The sequence below is a fragment of the Ochotona princeps genome, chromosome 2, assembly GCF_030435755.1.
Source record: "Ochotona princeps isolate mOchPri1 chromosome 2, mOchPri1.hap1, whole genome shotgun sequence".
Taxonomy (NCBI): domain Eukaryota; kingdom Metazoa; phylum Chordata; class Mammalia; order Lagomorpha; family Ochotonidae; genus Ochotona; species Ochotona princeps.
Window position 1 is genome coordinate 24,270,115 of NC_080833.1, and position 22,840 is coordinate 24,292,954.

The 22,840-nt window shown below is 52.4% G+C and overlaps 1 protein-coding gene across 2 annotated transcripts; it reads right to left on the reverse strand.

Moving 5' to 3' along the window:
- Positions 1 to 1,756: 1,756 nt before the first annotated feature.
- A3GALT2 (alpha 1,3-galactosyltransferase 2) lies at positions 1,757 to 17,492 on the reverse strand. 2 transcript variants are annotated; one of them, XM_058678521.1, is made up of 5 exons: positions 17,251 to 17,488; positions 5,180 to 5,263; positions 4,897 to 4,986; positions 4,487 to 4,624; positions 1,757 to 2,671 (listed from the first exon to the last, which is right to left on the reverse strand). In XM_058678521.1, exons 1-5 carry the CDS (start codon positions 17,271 to 17,273, stop codon positions 1,984 to 1,986), a joined length of 1,023 nt encoding a protein of 340 aa, XP_058534504.1. In that variant the 5' UTR covers positions 17,274 to 17,488; the 3' UTR covers positions 1,757 to 1,983. The 2 variants fall into 2 exon arrangements, with proteins under 2 accessions (XP_058534504.1, XP_058534512.1); XM_058678529.1 differs by lacking the exon at positions 4,487 to 4,624 and having other exon boundaries at positions 17,251 to 17,492.
- Positions 17,493 to 22,840: the final 5,348 nt, after the last annotated feature.

Below are 22,840 nucleotides of genomic sequence, written 5' to 3' on the forward strand. Positions count from 1 at the left end.
CCAAAATACCTACGTGCACATAGCTGACCACATCCCAGTCACAACACTGGACACTTGGCCCAGGGACTGCGGCCCTAGCTGCACCCCGAGGTCCATGGTGGCTCACCTGGTTCACCGTGAGCGATGCAGCCTGAGGTCGGCCCTGGTGGGACAGATACCACAGCAGCACACGAACTTCACTCCCCTCCCTGCCAGGAGTCAGGGGCTGCATGTGGACTCATGCACCCATCAGGCTCTCCAGGGACCAGTCAGGAGGCAGAGGGCCCCTGGAATGTCTGCAGTCTGGGGGCGGGGCTGGCTGTGCTGGCCCAGCACAGATGGGCAGGGGAGAGTGAGAGCCCTGAGGCCTTCCAGCTTCACCCCGTGGCTGTGTTTAACTTCCTGTTTGTTCTCACATCCATAAGTGAAAGTGGCGTGTGCCGTGCCCTTGGGTTAGTGAACGACCCTGTGCCTGGCTTGCTCGGAGGTCAAATGAGGCAAATAGCAGGATGGAATGAATCAATCCATGTCTGGCGTGCAGGACTGAGCCTAGGACCTAGGGCCAGTCTGCATGTGTCCTGGCTGTCCCTTAGCCCCGGTGGCTTGCTGTTCCGTGCCATCTGTGATCCGGGACGAAGCCAGTGCAGGACATGCGGAGCTTCTGGGGATGGCCCTGGAGTGGACACGGCAGGGCGGGCGCTCTGCTGCTTCCCGGTGGGTCCAGGGTATGCCAAGGACTGTGGGTAAGGCACAAAGGGAGCCGTAGAAGGAACTTCAACTCCTCGTTGCTCCTGCTTCAAATCAGATCTCTGCACCCTCGGCCCCTCCCTTCTCAGGTCCCAGGGCTCGCTGGGAGGTAGCTGTTTCCAAGCAGCTGCCCAGCTGTGGTTCCCTCCACAGCTCGCAGGCAGCTCCTAGCCCGGGAGCTGGGACACGGATTGTTTGTTGGCAAATTCGTTAGACTCTGGGAACTTGCGGAAGGCACAGGCAGGGAGAGGGAGGAGGGGGAAGGGAAGTGGGGTTTTCCAGAACGCCAGAGCAGCCCCTGCAAGGAGGGCAACTGGCAAGTCACCCATTGTATGGGAGGAACACTGAGACCTAGCTGGCAAAGGTGAGGGGCTTGTCCACACACCACACACAGAGCTGGGAGAAGGGCCAGGATCTCGCTGGCCAGCGGTTGGGTCTCGTTAGCGGTGGTGCACGCGGCCCTGAGCCACTAGCACTGGGTACGGTGGAGGAGGAACATCTCACAGGTGCCACCAACAGCCCTGGTTCTCATCCCAACTCTGGATGACCTCTCCCTTCCACTTGAAGCCCACCTTCCATCAAGTCCACAGATAAGAAATTCACCTGGCAGGTGTGTTGTGGCCCACCTGTCCCACCAGCCCCACCAACCCTGAAGCCAGGAAACACCATTTTTCACTCTCTAGCAAGAGGCCACTAAAGAAGTTTCTGGAGACTTTATTGCAGTAGTAGTACACTTGGTCTTAGCCAAAAGGCCGAGAAGCACTTCTTATAGTAGTGCTTAAATATGCACAAGCCATGCTCCGGGTCAGGCCAGGGAGGCGCGAGGGCGGGACGAGCACCTCTGAGACAGCTTGCGTTTCTCCCTCTGCGGGGACAGTCCAGCGCTCGGCGGACAGCACAGGGATCCAGTTAGATTCTCCGTGTCTCCGTGCCTCAGTTTCCATAGAAACAGGTTGGGCAGAAACATCAGTCTCGGTGCATCAGCAAGGTCAGAGGTGAAAGGTCTCGGGATTGCTCACCTCTAGCAGCTGTGCCTTAGTCGCTGCGCAAACTGAAAGGTGGGGGCGGGGGATCACGGGATGGCGCGAAGCTTGCTCCAGCCTCTCTCCTTCTGCCCTTCAAGCCGTCATGTAGCTTCCAGGAGGGACCCCCGGCTCCCAGGACCCTTTCTTCGCCCCCTCCCTTCCCCGCCAACTCCCAGTCCCCACTCTCCCGGTGCCCAGGCATCCCTGTGGGCCCCCGTGTGGGCTGCGCTCGCTAGTCTCGCAACAGTGCATACTCCTTGGGCGCCCAGAGCAGGCGCGGGTGGCGAATCTCCACCCGTGGGCCGATGTCCGGGCTCCAGCAGAACTCGGGCGACAGCACCTTGGTGGGCTTGTGCAGCCAGAAGAACTTGTTGAGATGGCTTTCGTCGTGCCAGCGCGCCTCGAAGCCGCGCGCGGCGTCACGCTGCAGACCCCACGCGCAGTGCGCCGTCAGCGCGCGCAGGGCCTCCACGCTGCCCCCGAACACGGCCGCGTGGTAGTAGAAGTCGCCCTCGCCAGGGCCCAGCACGGCGTCTGAGCGTGCGTCGCGCTCGAATGGCAGCAGGCGCCGGGGCCAGTGGTAGTGCCAGGCGTGCAGCTGTGCCACTGATTCGGCCAGCACCTCGGGTCCGAAGGTACCGCTGAAATGCTGGTCCACGTCCATGCAGAGCACGAAGTGCACCTCACGGCCCAGCGGGCCTGCCAGCGCCGCGTGCAGCGTGCTCATCCGTGCCATGCTCACATCCTGCCAGCGCCGCTCGCGCGCCACGCGCTGCACGTGTAACCGACGCCCAGGGCCCAGAACCACGCGCGGCACTGCCGCCGGCCGCTCGGTGAACACATAGTACAGCACGGGCAGGCCCACCATGAAGTGTTGCTCTGCAGTCTCTAGGAAGCGCGCCAGGTACTTCTCCAAGTACCTGTCAGCCAGCCGGAGCACCTTGGTCAGCGACTCCAGTGCAGCCAGCCCACCACACCGCCCTCCACCCCGACCGCCCCACTCCAGCGTCCTGAACTCCAGAACCTTCCAGTCCTAGCTTCTTGGAATGGCCGGTGATAAGCATTTACGGATTGTGGGCCAGTCTCGCCTGGAAGGCGCATGGCGCCAAGTCCTCTCTGTTTCCACCAACAGGACCCCGAGGAACTGGGGCTACACAGGCCTGGTGGGGCGCTGGCGCCATTTGTCCAATGCTGCAATGAGCAGTTGGCCAACCATTGGAGACTCAGGTACTTCCTGGGGCAGTGAGGAGCCCTGGGCTGCCAAGCCCTGCTTGAATTCCTGGCCCACCTCCTTGCCAGCTGTCATGCTGTTCTATCATTGCGTTAGCAGTGATTCCTCAGGGATAGAACCTGAGTGCTTTGACTTGAAGGACCTTGGGACCCCTGGGTGTGAAAGAGCAGTCACCGTGTCTCACATTTTGGGTAACTCACGGTGCTGTTCTAAGACCACACGGCTGTGGTTTGCAGAGCCTTCACAGCAGGCCCTGGCACACACTGCTGGTAAGCAGGAGAGTGCCGCTGTAGCCGGCCTGGGTGCTGGGACCTGCACTGCTGTGGGGCTTGACTCTAGCATGCTGGAATCAGAGAGTGTAGGAAGCAGAGGGCCTTGGGTGCTGGACTCACAGGTTTCTGTGTATCTGTACCCAGAGACATGAACCCACGGGCTGTGGCAGGAGGGCCTTGGCATCCTTAATGGGAGTGGGGCATGGGACACTACGGTGCTCATTGCTGGCCCATAACTGAGTCCTTGGACCTGTTTGCCAGCGGCCTGCTGGCTTCCTCTCTGTTCTGGAGTATGTGTGTGTGTGTGGCTGGGAGGAGCTGTCATGGGCTTTCCTATGCTGCTGGGTCTGGCATTCGGCCAGCCCCTTGAAGTAGCCCAGAGCGCTGTCCCTTTGGGCAGTAGGATCCCATTCTCAGCCAGGAGCCCACTCTGCATCCAGCACTCCCTCCCTGCCACTAGCTCCACGTGCACATCCTGGTCACCTCTGCATGTCTGGATGTCCTGCTCACCAGCCCGGCCTGCACGCCTGTACTGTTCTGTCCACTGCATTCCTTGGTCACTTGCTCCTGTGGCTGTTCCCGCCAAGTGGTTATCATCAATCTCTGTTCCACTTCCAGAATGGCAGTCCTACCTACTGTTGCCACCTTGAATAACCCCCCTGCTACCATCTCGCTTGTCATCTCTGTTGCCCCTTGCCCTACCCAACAGTCTTGGCTCTTGGGACCCTCTTGTCTGGTGACTGGGCCACTCTCTCATCATGTACTCCCCCTCCTTCCTAAATTTCTCTCCGCTCGCAGCTTGGATCTGTTCCTTTGCAATCCCCCTCCCCATCAAACACCCATGATCCAATTGTGCCACCCATCCCCTATCCTCTGTGCCTGCAATGAAACCATCTGGACCTCCAGTGGGTGCCTGCCTCTGTCTCCCCAAGCGATTGCTCCTTCCTGTCCACTCTGCCCACAAAGACTGGCGTTTCCTAGCTGACCAGCCATGACCTCTAGGCTGGCTCCTCTTCCGAAGCTCTTTGAGCCCTGGCTGCTGGCACTCCTGGGCTCTATTGATGCTGGTGCCCAGGAAGAGGGGAGGAAAGGAGCGGGTGGCCCTGCGCTCACGCTGGATGCCTCACTGCGGGACCCCAAGCATAGGGGAGCAGGGTGCTAGGTATCCTGTGCACAGGTGCCACCCTCACCCTCCCTGCCTAGACGATGATCTCTGCCTGCCCAGGCCTTACCTGCCCACGGCAAAAACTGTCAGCCCGATGGTGAGGTTCCGCTGTCCAGCCTCTTGCTGGGCCACATCTGGGTCAAAGGTGCCATCCCAAATAATGGGGGCCCCCCAGGAGGTACAGGTCAGGACTTCAGGGCGGGCCCTGGGCAGGGGTGGTGGATTAGGAGACAGCTCCATTTAGCTACCTGCTGGGTGCCTACTGGTGTCTCCCCAGGAATGGGCCTAGACACCTGCAGGGCATCACACTAGTCCATGCCTTCTCCCCTGCCCACCCTCCTTCCTCAGAAACTCTTTGCTCAGAGCCAGGCAGTTTGAACACTGGGAGATGCATGACCTCATGGAGGCCCTCAGGTTGGTGGACCCAGCTGGGGTGGGAAAGGCAGATGCCAGGACCACAGGATGGCAGCTCCTTACCTAGGATGCAAGACACCTGTGAAGTTGTCTCGCAGCTGTTGCATTGTGGCTATTGGGCAGACACCCATGGGGAGGAGGACTTCCAGTTGCCTGTGATGTGGGAACAGCCATGAGGAGCATGGCAGATTTCCAGGAGAGAGAGAGTCCACCAGGACACCTGCCCAGGGCTGAGCTGGCCACCACCTCTCATCCCTGGAGAGGGCATCTACAGAGCTCACTTCCCCCTAACCCCCAGCCCTGACCCAAGTGTGCCCGCCTCAGGTGCTGGGCAGGGAGGCTGTACCTGAGTATTGGGAACCCATACAGGAGCAAGCCCAAGAGGCCAAATGCAAGCAGGATCAGCCGCCAGAAGATTTTCTTCCTGGCCCTGGAGGTGAGGATTGGGGATGGAGAGGACCGGGCATCAGCAACCCATTTAGATACACACCTGTGTGTGTGAGATTGTGTGATGCCATTGTTTGAGCGTATTTCTTTCTTTGAGTAAGAATATTTTCTATTTATATGGTACAGGCACATGCAGAGATGAAAAAGCTGAACACACTTATATACACTACACACACACACACACACACACACACACACACACACTGAGTACCCTGGCTTCCCTTCTGCCAGCTGCTCCAGTCCTGTGCCTGGAGCAAATAATCTATTTAAAAAAAATTTTTTTTTAGGTAGAAAGACATGGAGACAGAGAGCTCCATCCCCTGGTTCATTTCCAAGTACCTACAAGCTGGGAGAAGCCGGATGGCAGGATCGCAAGCCAAATCTCCTGGTGTGGGTGACAGGAACCCAGACCCTCGGGCTGCCACCACTGCTCCCCAGGGTTTGCAGTAGCAGGAAGCTGGAATCGGAAGCCAGGTCTAGGGCCCAGCCCTCCCATGTGGGATATAAGGGTCTTTGCCACGAGTCCACATGTCTGCCTGCCCTCCTCTCCCATTAGCCCCCTCCCATGGCAGTATGGTGGCCAGGCTGTCCTGTGCTTCGTGCTCCTCACTGGCCATTGTAGATCTCTCTGACTGTTCCATCTCTGGAAGTAAGGACCTCACCTTGTTTTCCAGTTGCCCCACAGGCTCTGGCTGTGGACAGCACAGTGTACTCAACCAGGCCACTTCCGTGAGCATTTAGAGTCTAAGCCTTTGCTTTCTCCAGCAGTTCAACTTTGAACTGGTTTAGGGGACTATGACACTGAGGGTTGTGTTCTTAATCTCTAGAGTTGGGGGAGGTGGGAACTGAACTTAGAAACCTAAGGAGGCTGGGAGAGGATGAAGGGGGCCTTGTGGCTTGGTGGCTTGGAGTAGAGCTGTCTTGGACCCAGAGTGGAGTTGCTGGGCTGGCTGAGGGCAGAGACAGTGTTGTATCTGGGGCAGGCACTTGTAGTAGGGGTTAAGGTGCTGCTTGGGACACCTGTACCCCACACAGGAGGACCTGATTTGAGTCCCAGTTTTGCTCCCAAACACAGCTACCTGCTAATGTGCATCCTGAAGGACAGCAGGTAATAAGTCAGGTATTGGGGTCTCTGCTGCCCATGTGGGTGACCTGGGGATTGGGGTCTGAGCTCTTGGTTGCAGCCTCTCCTGGCCTTGACTATTCTGGGCATTTGGGGAGATTTGGAGAGTGAACCATTGGATGGGAGAGCTGTCTGTCTCTGTGCATCTCAAATAGACAAATTAGAGGATACTAGTGTAGTGGATAAAGCCACCGCCAGTAATAGCCTGCATCCCAAACAGGTGCTGGATCAAGTCTCAGCTGCTCCACTTCTGATCTGATTTCTTGCTGATTGTGCTGAAAGCAGTGGAAGATGGCTCAAGTGCTTGGACCCTTGCCATTCCTGTGAGAGACCTGGAGGACGCTTCTGGCTTTTTGGCCCAGCACTTGCCACTATGGCCATTTGCTGGTTCATTGTGGCCCAAATGGCTGAAGCTGGGGTAATTCCAAAGCCAGGAGCTTCCAGGTGTCCAAAGTGAATGTAGCTTTGGCTTTGGGCCATCTTCCACTGCTTTCTGAGGCCATAAGCAGGGAGTTGGAGTAGAAGTAGAGCAGCCAGGATTGGAACAATGTATGTGGCCACCTGGTGCTATCTCAGCACAGGTCACCTCCTTCTGCTCAGCTGGTTGAGCCAGCCCCAGCAGTGCACCTGGCTTCCCCCCTCCCACGCCCTCTCTGTCCTGTGAGTCCCAGGCTGGGTCAGCTTGGCCTCCTTGATCCCTGCCCCTTCTGTGCTCCGCATGGCGACGATGGCCTGCTCAGCTGTCACCAAGTCTGTGGCAGCAGCTCCCTCCTGCGCCCCCCACTGGAGTCACCATGTGAAAAGTCATTCTGCTGTCACAGTTTCCAGGTCACACAAATCAGGAGATCTTCAAAGAAGAAATGCATTCAGTAGGCAAACATATGAAAATGTGCTTACCATCGCTGGTAACCAAAGACACACAAATTAGAACAAGGTGATAGGTTTTGCCTAGAAAATAAGTACTTAAAAAAAAAAAAAGAATGAAAATTGCCAAGCTGCCAGAATGTCAAGTGCTGGGCGCATGTGTCAAACACCAGAGCCTTTAAGGAAAGGTACTTAGCTGTGGGAACGCAAAGCTTTCTGCACTCATTCCCCTGGAACCCCAGCTTGTGGCAATCTGCCTGAAAAGGAGACTTCTCAGTGTACAGACAGGCTGTGCCTCGGGGGGAGGGGTGTCGGTTTGTGACCAACCATGCCTGCAGCATGGACTCACTGCTCACGTGCCTGGCATTGCACAGCGTGCTGGGTCGGGGGTATAGCAGACACAGGTCCCGTGAGGAGGCTGTTGAGTCCAGAGGTCGGGAAGGGGGAGAGGAGAAAGGGTCATGTGACAGACCTGAAGCAGGTGAACAGAACCCAGCACCACGGGTACTGTGTGTTGGGTCAGTACTGGGCACTCGGGGTGAACGGAAGGGCCCTCTGAGCCTTGGCAGGCAAAACGTCAGGAGACTTTCTAGAGGAGGGAGGTGACCTCTAAGCTGGGACTAAGGTGAGTCCCCAAGCTAACCAGACACAGCAATGGCCCTACACAGGAGGCGCCAGTGTGCCCAAAGTCATGAAAGCCAGCTTGGAGCGGGCGGGACCTGGAAGTCGTTCGCAGCAGGGAGCAAGGCCTGGCTCAGTGCTCCTGTACTTCAAGCCCACGGTTTTTTGTACTTCGTCTTGGGCTCCTTGAACGAGCCCTGAAAAGTATTACCTGCAGGGTGTGGCACCCATCTTACTGAACAAAGATGAAACAAGACAAAATATACACATGTACATAGAAGACCAGGAAAGAGGACCCAGCTGGAGACAGGAGGTCAGCTAGGGGCCAGGGTGCAGCCGGCACATTGTGATTGGCAAGGAGCAGTGGGCGGTGAGGGTTGCAGTTTGACTCTGGGCGGGAACCAGGAAGGGGAAAGATGGCCTGGCTGGGGCAGGAGGCACAGGAGACAGGAAGCAGGCAGGCTTGGTGGTTGAGTGGGAGTAGTTCTCATATTCACCAGGAGAGCAGGCATACCCTAGGAAAGAGCTCAGAGGGACAGGAGGGCAGGGCCACAGAGGATGGCAGCTGGAGGGACATGGGGGTTGTTTGTGTTCTGTGCACAGGAAGACGTGGGCTTGGTCGAATGCTGCCAGGAGAGCATCCTTGGAGAACGCATGAGGACGCCCCAGGAGAAGGGGTCGGATTCAGTGCACCTGTGTCTCACGGCGGAGTGCCTGGGTTTGAGTCCCAGCTCCCTGCACGTGCACACATAAGCAAAAGGTGATTCAAGCACTTGGGTCCCTGCCACTCACCTAGGAGGCCTGGATGGAAATTGGGGCTTCTTGCTTTGGTCTGCCTATTGCATGCCCTGTTTTCTTTTCTTTTCATTTCTTTTCTTTTTCTTTTCTTTCCTTTCTTTCTTTTCTTTCCTTCCTTCTTTCTTTCTTTCTTTCTTTCTTTCTTTCTTTCTTTCTTTCTTTCTTTCTTTCTCTCTTTCTTTCTTTCTTTCTTTCTTGTTTCTATATTTTTATTGGAAAGTCTCCAAGTGGCCACAACAGCCAGAACTGAGCCTGTCCAAAGCCAGGAGCTTCTTCCAGATCTCCCATGCAGGTATAGGGTCCCAAGGCTTTGGGCCATCCCCTACTGCTTTCCCAGGCCACGAGCAGGGAGCTGGAAGGGAAGTAGAGCAGCTGGGACACAAACCAGTGCTCATATGGGATCCTGGTGGTTGCAAGGTGTGGATTTAGCCACTAGGCTATTGCATTGGGCCCATGCATTCTCTCTTTCCTTGAAAGAAAATGGCAACATTGCAGGGAGAGGTATTATGTGAACTGCTCAGGTATGACTGAAAAAGTCCCAGTGTCCAACCAAAGGGACTGGAGAAATAAACTCAGGACGGCTCCAGGGTCACATGGAAACAAAATGATCGCAAGTTGATGTGTGCTATAGTTACAATCCAGAGAGGAACAAACCATGCAGCAGCAAACAAGCCTCCAAGGCCAGACCTCAGTGTCTGCATTCCGAAGCATGGGGCCTGCGTCAGGCCCAAGCCGGAGCCAGTGGTGGGCAGCCTCCCCAGCCCCGCCCTGCAGCGTCTGCCGCGTGCTTGCATGGCTGTTGTTCTTCTTCAAAGGTTCATCTTTTATTTGTTTGAAAGGCAGAGTTACAGAGAGAGGGAAGAGATAGACAAGACTGATCTTCCACCTGCTGGTTCACTCCCCAAATGGCAGCTATGGCTGGAGCTGAGCCAGGGCAAAGCCAGGAGCCAGCCTCCCATGTGGGTACAGGGGCCCAGTACTTCCACTGCTTTTCCAGGCGCATTAGCAGGGCACTGGATTGGAAGTTGAGCACGGAGAACTTGGACTGGTGCCCATATGGGGCGTGGGTATCACAGGTGGCAGTTTAATGTACTGTGCTACAACGCAGGACCTAAGATAAATGTTTTCCTTAATGAAGGAAAGGTGTAGTTGGTAGTTGACACAAAAGTGCAGGTTTTTGTGTGGCTTCTTGCTTCCCAGTGAATAAAATCCATGATGCGTAGCTTTGCTTGAGCAGCCTTCAAAACCTGCCTCAAATGCTCACATTCTGCGGGCTTCCACCCGGAATGCAGACAGACACATGTGAAGATAAAGAACCGTAGTTGGTGCTCAGCAGCTATGGGGAATGACATGGCCACTGAAAAGGCCAAGGTTGGGCTGTGCATGCTCTGAAAAAGACACTCTATCGGATCACACGGAAAAGACAGGAACAAACCTTCACATAGAGGGACCAGCGTTGTGGCGCCCTGAGTTAAGCAACCACTAGTGATGCCAGCATCCCATATCAGAGCCCTGGGTGGAGTCCAGCTCCCTTTTAATGTACCTGAGGAAGCACGGAACGATGACCCCAACACCTGGGCTCTGCAACACCTGTAGGAGAGCCAGAGGAAGCTGATGGCCTGGCTCAACGCTGGCTGTTACAACCACTTGGGGGTGAGCCATTGGATGAAAGATCTCTCTCTCTCTTTCTCTCACTTTTGAATAGAGACAGAGCTCATTTCTGCAGGAGAAGAGGCTTGGACTAGTGTGTTTATGCCTTTACTGACATGTGAGAAGGTACTTTACAAGGTTCATGACATGTGAACTTGAGGTAAGTTTACTTAAAAAAAAAAAACTTTGAAATGGATGACTTTTTTTTTCTCTGAACTTTTTGTAGGCCCCTTATGTGCATGGATATGAAACATTTTTGTATCCAAATTAACTTAATTTTTGTAACAATCTGAAGCAACATTCAGTGACACTGGTTTACTGGCAAGGTTGGCAGACAATGAGACAGAGGAAAAGTGAGGCAACATGCTCCCCCATCTCTGGGCGCAGTCCCCAGAAGCATGGGGCCTGCGTCAGACCCAAGCCAGAGCCAGTGGTGGGCAGTCCAAGTCTCCCATGTGAGTGGTAGGAACCAGTCACTTGAGCTATTGCCACCTGGGGTCTGCATTAGCAGGAAGCTGCAGTCAGGAACCGAAGCTGGGCCCTGAACCCAGGTACTCTGATGTGCGAGCCAGGAGGTGGGTACTTAGTGGCTGGGCAGAGCCTCCCCTCCGCCAGCTTCTGAACTCATCCTGTCAACTCTTCGTAAGTGAACCACCTTATGTTTATGCAACCAAAGATTTCCTAGTAGCCACATTTCAAAAGTGAAAAGCAACCTCACCTATTTCTTTTCACTGGGTTGGGTGCGATTTTGAGGGGAGAACATGAGGACCTTTGAGAGTCAGACTGAAGCACCAGACCTTGTGGTAGATCAGACCTGGGGTCGTTAGAATTGACCAATGCTGAATACCACTCACTGGTGCACACTAAAGCCTGGGCTGGAGGCCTACCTGGCAGGGCTAGATCACAGTACCCACAAGTGAGAGTCAGAACAGATGGGAAATGTTAGGCTGGGTCATGGCACTAATCAGCATCCGAGAGAACTGGGTCTGGGGGCAGATTCTGTGGGGAATATGTGGGCCCACCCCTGTGATCTGCAATTTCAGCTTGTTTGCTTGGAGCTGGGAGTGGTGATAGGCCGAGCTATGCATGACCGTGGAACCCTCTAACACTCATGGGTACTGGGGTTGGGTACAAACTGTGTTGGCCTAGGCTGCAGTACTTGTAGGCATACCCAAGAATACAGTGTGGGGCAGGATGGGGCACAACATCTACTGTTCATACGTAAGCCAGGATGGAAGGGGTAGTCTGTGACTGGTAAAAACCTAACATTTGCTGGCATGTGTGAGACCTGGATCTGGGAGTGGGGTTTGTGGGGGAACTTAAGAAACTCCCCTGATGGGCCATAGCTCCCACTGAGCACATAATTCAGGCCTGTGTGTTGGTCAGACTAGGCAGGATAGCTCCACCCATTGGCAACTGTATGGGTTGGTTTTGGAAGGGGGTGGACAGGGCAGGGCCAGGGCAACCTTAACTCATTGCCAAGTGCAGGAGTCAGGCTGGAATGGGGGGCATTTCAGGCTAGGCTATCACACCTACTGGTTTGCAGGGATTGGAGCGGACTGGGCAGGGCCAGGCTATAGTATTTGCCAGCGAGAGTTGGGACTGAGCGTGGGTCAGATCAGGCCAGGCTGCAGCATCTAATGGCAAATGTCAAGGGAATGGGTTACGCCGAGCTGGGTCAGAGCAACCACTAGCATGCACAAAATCTGGGGCTGGGAACAGGCCTAGTTGGGGAGCTAAGGGGATAGCTTGGTTGGATTGGGTTCGCACTGGTGAGTGTGAGAGCCAGAATGGGGGTGGTACTCTAGGCTGGACATGGCTGCGCTGTCCCTTGGTATGGGTGTGGACTGGGTCTGGGGCATGCCAGACTTGATTAGACTCCAGCACCCAAGATGCTCATGAGAAGCAAAGTGGGTATAGAACAGACTGGGCTGTGTTTCGGCTCTCACTGGGCCACATGAGGGCTGTGTCTGAGTGTGGAGTAGGTGTGACTAGGCTTTAACACCCAACAGTAAGAAATGGATTGGGTATGGGCAAGATGGGCAAGGCTACTGTTCCTGTCAGGACAGGAGGTGGACTAAGTCAGCCTGGGTCAAGGACCCAACCATGTGCATGATTTCTGCCACTGTGAGGAGGCCCAATTAGGAGCTAGGGGAACTCCTTTGTCAGGGCATAGTCCCTCCAAGTGAGCACAAAAACCAAGGCAAAGAGCAACCCACACTAGACCGGGTTATAGTAGCTACTGGCAGATGTGTGGCTCAGGTCTGGAAGTGGGTCAGGCTGTGCCAGTTCATAACACACACTGGCAGCACCTTGATCAACATGTAAACATTATCAAAATAAAATAAATATTAAAAAACAAAGAGAAAATGGATGAATAACAAAAAAACCCCACTGGCAGATCTGAGAACCAAGATGGGGTACAGGACAGGCTGGGTCTAGCCGTATCACCAGCCAGTTCACATTAGGGCCAGGACTGAGGGCAGACTGTGCCGGGCTGGGCAGCAGTGCCCACCAACACAAGCTGGAATGGGGCAGACAAGGCCAGGACAGGCCAGGCTACAGCACCTCCTGGCAAATACTGAGGTGAGATGGGCCGTGTCAGACTGGGCTGCAGTACCCACCAGAACATGCAAGATGGGAGGAGGTGTGCAAACCTGGCAGAGGAGTATTGGGGACTCTCCTGCTGAGCCATTGCTCCTGCTGGTGAGTGTGAGAGCTGGGACTGGGAGCAGATCAGGCTGGGCAGGGCTACAATACGTATTGGCCTACATGTGAACTGGGTTTGGAGAGAGCCAGGCTGGGCTAATCAATTATATCCACTAGTGCAGGGATGAGCCAAAGTAAGGGCAGGTGGATCAGGCTTTGCCACAGCAGCAGCAGCTGGCAATTGCTGGAACTGGGAGCAAGTCCTGTTAAGCTAGACTACAGAACCACTTGAAGTATGCAAGATCCAGGGCAGGGAGTAAGACCACTGGGGTGACTGGACACCTTGCTGATGGGCTGCAATTCCCACTGGTAAGTGTGAGAACCAGGACTTGGGGTGGGCCTGGCTGGACAGGTGGTGGCACCCACTGGCATGAGTGTGGGCTAGAGAATGGAGTCAGTTTCAATGGCAAATGATGTGTACAAAAGCTGAACAGGATGTGGGACAGACCAGACCACTCCACTGCACATACTGGCAGACACAGGAACCAGAGTTGGGGGCTGGTCCAGTGGGGGTTACTGGGGGTCGTTCTGCCTGGGCTTCAGCTCTTCCTGGTGTACATGAGGGCCAACTTGTGGTAAGCAGGGTTGGGCTGGGCCACAGCACCCACTGGTTTACAAAGGAAAGAGGGAAAAACAAATTGATCAGCTATCCCAGTAAACCTGACAGCAAACTTCCGGATGAATGGAGATTCTGAAGTGGACTATGTCAGCTAAATGACCTTGGAAATATTTCCTCATCCTTGGAGCAGCGATATCAACAGCATCTCAGGCTTTCGAAACCGCTTGAGCAGAACCCTCAGATCAGTGGGGACCCTGGGATGACATCAGGTACTGAGCAGGCTAGGTACAGCCTCCCCCATTGTATCCTCCCTCCCCTGGATACAGGAAGAAGAAAGAGAAAATGTGCAAACAATGATCTTGCCCACTTTCCCCTGATCCCACCCTAATCAACTATGTAAACATCATCAAAAACTTTTAAAAATTCAAATAAAAAATGAAAAAGATGAATAAAATAAGAAAAAAAATAGGTAAGATTAGTTTCAGCAGTGTTTTTACTTAAGCCAACACTGAAATACCGTTTTAGCACATAAATGGTATAAAAACGAGTGGGGTCTTCCCCATACTAGTTTTCCAGCACAGAGCACATCTGGAGTGTGTTTTAGACATTGCGGTGGGAACTGGCCTCACGTGGAGCAGAGGGAGCGCCTGTGGCTGTCGCTACAGACACCACAAATTTTCAGGGAGGCTCACCAGACGAGACAGGATTTCAGCTTTGTAGCTGGGATGCTTCTCTTTCACGTTGTATACTGAGCATGTGCTACTTTTGTTGTCTTGCTATTCTCCTTTAGGTTTGGCTTTGTTTATTTTATTTTTTAAAATTTATGTAATTAAAAGGCAGAGTGACAGAGAGAGAGAGAGACAGAGAGACAGAGAGACAGAGAGAAAGAGAGAGACTGGGGTTGGGGGCTCTCTGATTCGCTCCTCAAATTCAGGCACCAGCCAGAGCAGGGCCAGGCAGAAGATAGGAGCCCAGAACTCCATCCACGCCTCCCATGTTGGGGGGCAGGGTCCCAATCCCTTGAGCCATCATTTGCTGCCCCAGATCACACATGAGCAGGAAGCTGGATCAGAAGCAGAGGAGTTGATTCTTGGAGCAGCATTCTGATTTGAGATGCAGGCATCCAGAGTGGCAGCCACAGCACCTGCCCCTGGCCCTCTGCATTGCTGGCTTCCCATGTGTCCTGACCACCTTCCATTAGACTTCCTACATGCAGAGCTTACTCTGGGGCTGACCCAGGCATCGTGGACATCATCACAGGGCATTGGTTACCACCTGGCCCATCTGAGCGTCTCACAAGCATCTCCAACTGGCCTACAAGGAACACTCAACATTCTTTGAAACTTGCTCCTCTCTCAACTTCCCCCCCCTCCACCCGACTTGGTAGAGGATGTTTTGGTCTTCCCTGTCCTCTATTCTCTCCCAAACCCCTTGGTGTCTTCCTCCATGCCCCTTTTCCATGTCCTTCCTATCCTGTATGTCTCTCCCTCTGCTTCAGGCCAGTCCCCAGCCCTGCATCAGCCACCCTCTTACCCCCTGCAGTGCACGCTCCACAGTGAACTTGCCAAAACACAAAGGAGAGCACACCTCCCTCCTCTCTCCACTGCGCTCCTGAACTGAGTCCCCATTGCTTGCCTGCTGGCTCGTGCTGACCCCTCCCAGCCCTACCTCACGCAAGCACCTGACAGCTGCAGCCCCTGCCCCCCAGACCCCTTTGCAGGGCCGCTCCCTCCTGTCCCTCAGGTCAGGTTACAAGTCTCCAGTCTTGGTGCACCTGTTTCCCCATGAGGTTCCTCTCTTCCAGGCCCCCAGCCCTACCCTGTTGCTGACCTTGGGCATTGACCCTGGACATAATATCCTCCAGCCAGTTGCATTTCTCCATGACTTTCTCCTTCTGGTTCTTACGATCCACGTGGGGACTGCTGCTCACTCCCCTGACGGCTGCTCCATCACCAAGGATCACTGCTGTTCCCTTCTCCTCCCTGGACCTGATTCATCCACCCTCCCCTCACACACCATTGTTTCTCATTTGCGTTCCCGGATCAGTCTCTTAACACTCTCCCTATGCCCCAGCCACCCGTGCAGGTTCCACCCAGAGCGTACCCGCACCCCACTCAGAAGCTTGCCATAGCTTCTCCCCACCCCATCCCACACACCATGATTCACCCAGCCTTCCTTAGCATCCAGCCCTCTGCTCTGTGCCGCTGCCTCACTCGACCTCCAATCCCCTCTGTGAGCAGTGTCCTCCCCTCTGTAAGCCTCCTCAGCCTCCACCAGATCCTGGTGCACCACTGCCAGGTTCTGCCACATGGGAACGCCTGCCCTACTCATCTCCAAGGCCCCCTGCTCCATTCAACTTTGCATTCATGGTGTGGGCTTCCACAGCCTGCCTCCTAATTGGTAGTATTAACTCTGATTTGTTCTGTCAATGAATGAAGCGAAGAATGGGTTCTTTGTCTTCATTCTCTTCCTCATGCTGACTGTTACTCCTTTGCTTTTTTGCAAACTCCATTTTCTCCCAGATTAAAGCTGCACTCCTTATTAATCATCGCAGCACTTCCCTGAGGCTGCACTCTGCCAAGGGGCACTTGGAAGAGACTGAGCCCCATTCTCCGAAGGCAGAGGCTAAGGATAGACCACTGGCTTGCCTAGTGGCTGGGATCCCAGTCTGTTGTCTGATCTTGAGCTCTGGCTGCGGCTCAACCCTGACACTCCTGTCCCCAGGATCTCCAGGCCTGTTACTCTCCCTGTGGATTTGGCTTCTTCCGAGTCAGTGTATGCTTTAAGAAGCTGTCCCCTCCCTCCTCTGTCCAAAGCAGCCCTGGGAAGGGCTGGCTGCAGCTGGGCTGCTCTGGCTACCAGGCCAGTCCTGGCAGTTGGCAGCATTGCCTCGGGCGTACCCATGCTCTGGGAGGTGGCTGCTGTCTGCAAGGACAGGAAAAGGCTGCAGCTGGCCTGCCTCTGACCTCAGCACTGTCCCTCCTCTGAGCTGGCTCCAACTACCCCACCAGGGGAGGACAAGCTTGCACTTATCTTGGGCACTAGATCTTGGGCTGGGCAGCCAGGCAGAGCCGGCCCAAGCAACCCAGCCGACCTGAGATGGTCAGGTGTTGGGGGGTTATGGGTTTGTCAGTGCCTCCTGCTCCCTCCCATGCCCCAGCCCGGGAGCCTGAGTTCGGGGGGGGGGGGGGCTGCTCGAGCCTTACTTCCCGTTCTTGGTCTTGTATTTACAAAAGGACCCAGAAACTAGTCTCATAAGTCTCACCCCTGCCCTGTTCTCCACTTTCATTGCTTTCAATAAATAGCCACAGGTCAGCGATTCTCTCCCAGGGAGCACTGACTGATTCCTGGGGGGATGGTGAACTTGTAGGGATCTCTTGGCCTTGGCTCTCCAGCTTACCAGCAGTTCAGAGTTGAGGGGAGCAAGGTCGGGGGTCTACCTAACCATTCACAGGCCAGAAGCCCCCCGGATGCAGCCTCCCACCCAGCCAGCATTCACGAGCGGTGTTTCTGAATTGCCTTGCCCAGGGCATGGGCTCAGTTAGTACCCTGAGGTTTATACCTCCCCTTGGCTCCTTTGACTGTCAACCTGGGACACTCAGGCCAGCTGTCCCGCTCCCCACCCCACAGTCGTGTCGCTGCTCACCTGAGTCTTTCCTTGAAAGCCATGTGTGGAACGTGGTGGGACAGCCTGCCCAAAGTCTCAGCTCAGAGCCTAGGAAGAAATGGCCCAGTTCCCAAAGCAGCGCCTATCCCTGGGTACCAGGAGCCACACCCACAGGGACATTTAGGGGTGGACTGCTGAAAGGAATCTGCTTGGGGGTGGGGCCTGCTAGAGGAAGTAGGCCTGGCAGCCATGTGGGGCCAATCACCTGGAAGTGGGTGGTTCCAAGACAGGCCAGCCCTGGGTAGTCAAAGCTCGGAGACAATTTGCTGTGACCCTCCCTCTTCCACCCCCAGGAAGTGTTGAGTCTGGTGTAGAATGGAAAAATCTTTTTTTTTTTTTTTTAAGATTTATTGTTATTGGAAAGCCGGATATACAGAGAGGAGGAGAGACAGAGGAAGATCTTCCATCCGATGTTTCACTCCCCAAGTGAGCCGCAAAGGGCCGGTACGCGCCAATCCGAAGCCGGGAACCAGGAACCTCTTCCAGGTCTCCCACGCGGGTGCAGAGTCCCAAAGCCTTGGGCCGTCCTCGACTGCTTTCCCAGGCCACAAGCAGGGAGCTGGATGGGAAGTGGAGCTGCCGGGACCAGAACTGGCGCCCATATGGGATCCCGGGGCTTTCAAGGCGAGGACTTTAGCTGCTAGGCCACGCCGCCGGGCCCTGTCACGTGCTTGCTTTCAGGGGTCCTTTCACTTGTCATTTGGCTGTACTGGGATCTGTGGTGCTGGCTTTGAATTCTTGTCACAAAGATTTCAAAAGAAATGTTAAGCCACAAGTGGTGAGATACAAAAAATGGAAACATCACTAACATTAGTAAAGGCTATAGATTCTAAACGCGCAAGTGGTCTCTTTGAACCATAAATGGCCACCAAGGAGGCCACACACTGTGAAGTGTAACAAAGGCAACTTCACTAGAGACCAGAGACCCTAACTGCCTCTTATCCCATCTGACTCCTCACATTCCCCCTCCAGAAGAATGGACCCTAGCTGCTGTTAGGGACAGGGGACAATAACTGCTCTGGCTGCTTCATGCTGAAAAGGGGTGTTGAAGGACCAACAGCAGCAGCAAGGCATTCTTTAGGGGGTCAATCTAGAAGTCCCCGATAGAAGGTAGAAGTTATCAGGTATCTGAAGTACTGATTGGAGCCTGGATGTTTCCCTTTGTTGAAGTCCAGATAACAAAAAACATAATACAGTTATAATTTCTCCCAAGCTAGCATATCTTTAAAATTTAGATTTAAACCTTTGTCAGAGTAAACTTTAGACCTGGGCACTTGCGGTTAAGATTTATAAAAAATTGGGCCTGGCGGCGTGGCCTGGTGGCTAAGGTCCTCGCCTTGAACGTGCCAGGATCCCATATGGTCGCCAGTTCTAATCCTGGCAGCTCCACTTCCTCTCTGTCTCTCCTCCTCTCTGTATATCTGACTTTGTAATAAAAATAAAATAAATTTTTAAAAAATTAACTCAATGGAGACAGTACACAGGAAGCTTCCCTGAGCTATGGAGGATTACAGCCTAGATCAGTTAAGAGGCACCGGAACAACGAGAGGATTAGCATTGACAATAAGCTGTAAACTCATCACATAGGACAGTTAATTTTAAAGTTTCCATGGAGTCAATATTACCTAGCATTAACAATTCTGAATTAACTTCTAATCACCTCAACTTAGTTGAACTTTGAAAAGGCCAAAGCCATCTTTGCATTAGGCAAGAAATAGGCAAGTGTTAGACTCTCTAAAACCAATTACACTTTACCAATTGTTGTGAACTGTAAGAGTCTCAGAAAAATATTTAACCTGGAATATAAAGCACAACAACAAAACACTTGTTGTAAGGCTTATGTAATCGGGCCCAGTGCAATAGCCTAGTGGTTAGAGTCCTCACTTTGCACATGTCAGGATCCCATCTGGTCGCTGATTCTAATCCCGGTGGCCCTGCTTCCCATCCAGCTCCCTGCTTGTGGCCTGGGAAGGCAGTTGAGGACGGCCCAAAACCTTGAGACCCTGCACCCGCGTGGGAGACCTGGAAGAGCTCCTGGCTCCTGGCTTCAGATTGGCTCAGCAATGGCCGTTGCAGTCACTTGGGGAGTGAACCATTGGACGGAAGAGCTTCCTCTCTGTCTCTCCTTCTCTCTGTATATCTGCCTCTCAATAAAAATAAATAAATCTTTTTTTTAAAGACTTATACAATCATATTGTAGCTGGCAAGGTATTTTAAAAAAAGAAAACTAGCTGTGATCACAATAACCCAGTAGCTTGATAGCACTGTAGCAAGATTTTACAGAACTCCATGCACGTTAGGGCAAAGGCGAGCAATTAAATAGCAGTTCTAACAAGCCATATATTGGCAATTGGAGGTAGATGAACAGAGAGAAATTCCCAATAATTAAGCAAACAAATACGACATGAACCCTGCATCAAAGCAGTAAGGGTGTTCTACCTCAGGGGAGTCTAGCAAAAACCTAAGAGGGAGATTGACAAACCACCTTGCAGGGAGCCTGCAATGGTACAGGTCAAATACCTACAGGCCAGCCAACCTTTCCCTGGATGTTCTAAACTTCTCTTCTAAATAAGAACAGTGGTTTTCATCTGAGCTAATCTGGGTCTCCTGAGAGACCCTCATGGTCACTGCAAGAGAGGAAAAGGACTAAAGCTAGAGCTAAGGACAGAGCAAGCTGCTCTCCCATGTCCAGAAAGAAACTCACAGCTTTCCCTTCATCATGAGAACCACCCCAGGCTCCTGGGCGCTGATCTGATGTGTCACCAGAGCCTGTGCAGGAGCCTAAGATGTTTTCATCCCATGTGGGAGACCCAACAGGAAATGGCTGACCCTGGAGTACTCAGCCTTCGAGGGCAGGCAGATTTCCAGTGATCCTTGGCAGTTGGGACATGGTCTTGGGTGTCCTTTCTGACGGTCCTTGGTGAAGTGTCTACTGCTTCTACAGTGAAATCTCATGGGAGGCCCCTGAGGAGCTCACTGGGACCAGGAGCACAAACCTCCCCTTATCCTCCTGCTCTGCTATAGGATCCCCTCCTGATTGGTGATAAAAGACCACGTGACCACCTTTAAAATGCTGTCAAGGTGCTCTCAAGACGTACTACAAGTCTCTTTATAGCTTCTTCTTAATGTCCAGGGCAGTTAAGAATCTGACATTTGGGGCCTGGTGGCGTGGCCTAGTGGATAAAGTCTTCACCTTGAATGCGCCAAGATCCCATATGGGTGCCAGTTTTAATCCTGGCAGCTCCACTTCCCATCCAGCTCCCTGCTTGTGGCCTGGGAAAGCAGTCGAGGACGGCCCAATGCTGCGGGACCCTGCACCCACGTGGGAAGACCCGGAAGAGGTTCCTGGTTCCCGGCTTCGGATCGGCTCAGCACCGGCCGTTGCGCTCACTTGGGGAGTGAATCATCGGACGGAAGATCTTCCTCTTTGTCTCTCTTCCTCTCTGTATACCTGACTTTGTTAAGAAAATAAATAAATATTTAACAACAACAAAAAAGAATCTGACATTTGTAACTCCCCTGTTCTTTACAGAGTTAGGATCTAACTGAATATACTTAACATCTTCCTCAAATATTCTAAGGTGGGGAATTTCTCTGTGGCCCTAATCTATCACAAATTTATTTAACCTGAGAGGTCAGGGACAGTCACCAGGTCTTATTCACCAACCCCCATGTCACCAGATGTTGGGAGGGGGCTGGCCTTCCTTTTCCATTGTCTCCTTGGATCAGGTTCTGGAGTTTTCTTGTTGCAGGGGTATCACCTGGTAGGGAGGCGTCAAAGGCCTGACACTGTGGGCAGACATCCACATAGGTTGCTTCTAGAAAAACACAAGCATGTCCTCTTCCCATGGTGAACAGGGGTGGAGGCCCATCCACTTTTGGGTGGCTGGCTCCCTCCACAGAACTAAAGGCATTTGCAATACACCAGCAAGGGGCCTTCATTGGTGCCCAGCTGGCAGCTCACTGGAAGAAATCTGAAGAGAATTTAGGGCGAATACAGCCAAATTAACATGTTCACAGGAGTAGTGGTGGTGGGTAGTATGTTCCTCCCTCTGCTTTTGAAGCATATTTTAAAATTGGTGGTTTTTTTTCAACTATGTCCTGGCCATGAGGATTGTAGGGAGGCTTATGTACAATTAATAATTGTTTCTGAGGGTTATAAGGGATACCTGTCAAAAATTTAAGTTACATGAATCAGAGAAATTTGTGTTGATTTAGTAATCTTCGTTTAGGACAAAATAATAAATTAGTTTTAACAACAGTTTAAAATATTTAGGCATCCTTAACAATTGTACCTGTTGATCAGAATTACTTCCTATTCTTAGTAACGTAAGTTTACCATGGGTTTTTTTAAATGGTTTACAAATGTAGGTAGAATAGAATATGAAACTTGCACTTTATGAGAAAAATTTTAAGTAGTCAGATCTCAAATAGTCACGGCTGACACCGTAAAACTCATTCATCAACAAGAGGCGGCATCTGTTTACTCCGCATGGTATTTGAAAAACACGGTTTTTAACCTTTGCTCAATCTATATTTACAAGGTATACCAAGACGACTTAGTAAACATACAGACAAGCAGATCTACCCCTTTTAAATAACTTCTGCCACAAAACTATAAAAGTTAATTCACAAAAACTAAAACATTTCCCGACCAGCAATCACAGATAGCAATGCATGATAACAATTTAAAATTTCCCAAAGCAACTCTAGCTGGAAAAGAATGGCACACGTAAGATTCTAAGGCCTTTTTAATTCAATCCCAAGAAGCCATGAAGCAAAGTGGTGTTACTGGAAGTAACATCTTTTGTAACATACACAGATCCCTCAGGGGGGTATGAGAATAGAGTTTTGTTTAGCAATTGTTACCTCAATGCTGACACCACACTCATAGAATCAAAACAGTTTTTACAGAAGAAAAACATTAAAAGACAGACTTGTGGCCACGACACACAATTTAGATATTTAATGGGAACCTAAACCTTATGGTTAAAGATCAGTGCAAATCCTGCAAACAGGAAACCCAGACAGGTTACCAGGGCTGTGTTAAAAATCATGGTGGCCTCCCCCAGATTACCGGAGCAGGCTCTGGAGGACGGAATGGCCACGTTCTCTGACTGAAGATTCCAAAAAGTTGTAGGGTGCAAGAGAAATCATGTCAGACTTGGGATGTGCTAGAGTCTTTATTAAACAAGCTTGGAGATGGCAGTGTTGACTAGAAGTTAGCAAATAAAAAGTCATCATGATAATCCAGTCTGAATGTAAGCCCTGAGAGGAAAAATGGTCATTACTGTGAAATCCATCCATTAAACTGAAAACCTATACTTTAGTTTTCCCAGCAATATAAATCATTCTAAAAATATGTGAACAACTGGATACATTTGTAGACTTAAGTACATTTACCGCCTGTCACTGGCTTATTGGTCCACATATTATTATTACTAGACTTCACTTTGTATTGGAATTCTGTTTTTTAAAAAAATATTTTTATTGGAAAGTCAGGTACACAGGGAGGAGGAGAGACAGAGAGGAAGATCTTTTGTCCACTGATCTACTCCCCAAGTGGCTG

Coding starts and splice junctions, on each gene's coding strand:
- A3GALT2 (XM_058678521.1), bottom strand. CDS start 17,273: ATGGCTTTCAAGGAAAGACTCAG. Junction 5,264..17,250: donor GCTTTCAAGGAAAGACTCAG/GTGAGCAGCGAC, acceptor CCTCACCTCCAG/GGCCAGGAAGAAAATCTTCT. Junction 4,987..5,179: donor TATGGGTTCCCAATACTCAG/GTACAGCCTCCC, acceptor CCCACATCACAG/GCAACTGGAAGTCCTCCTCC.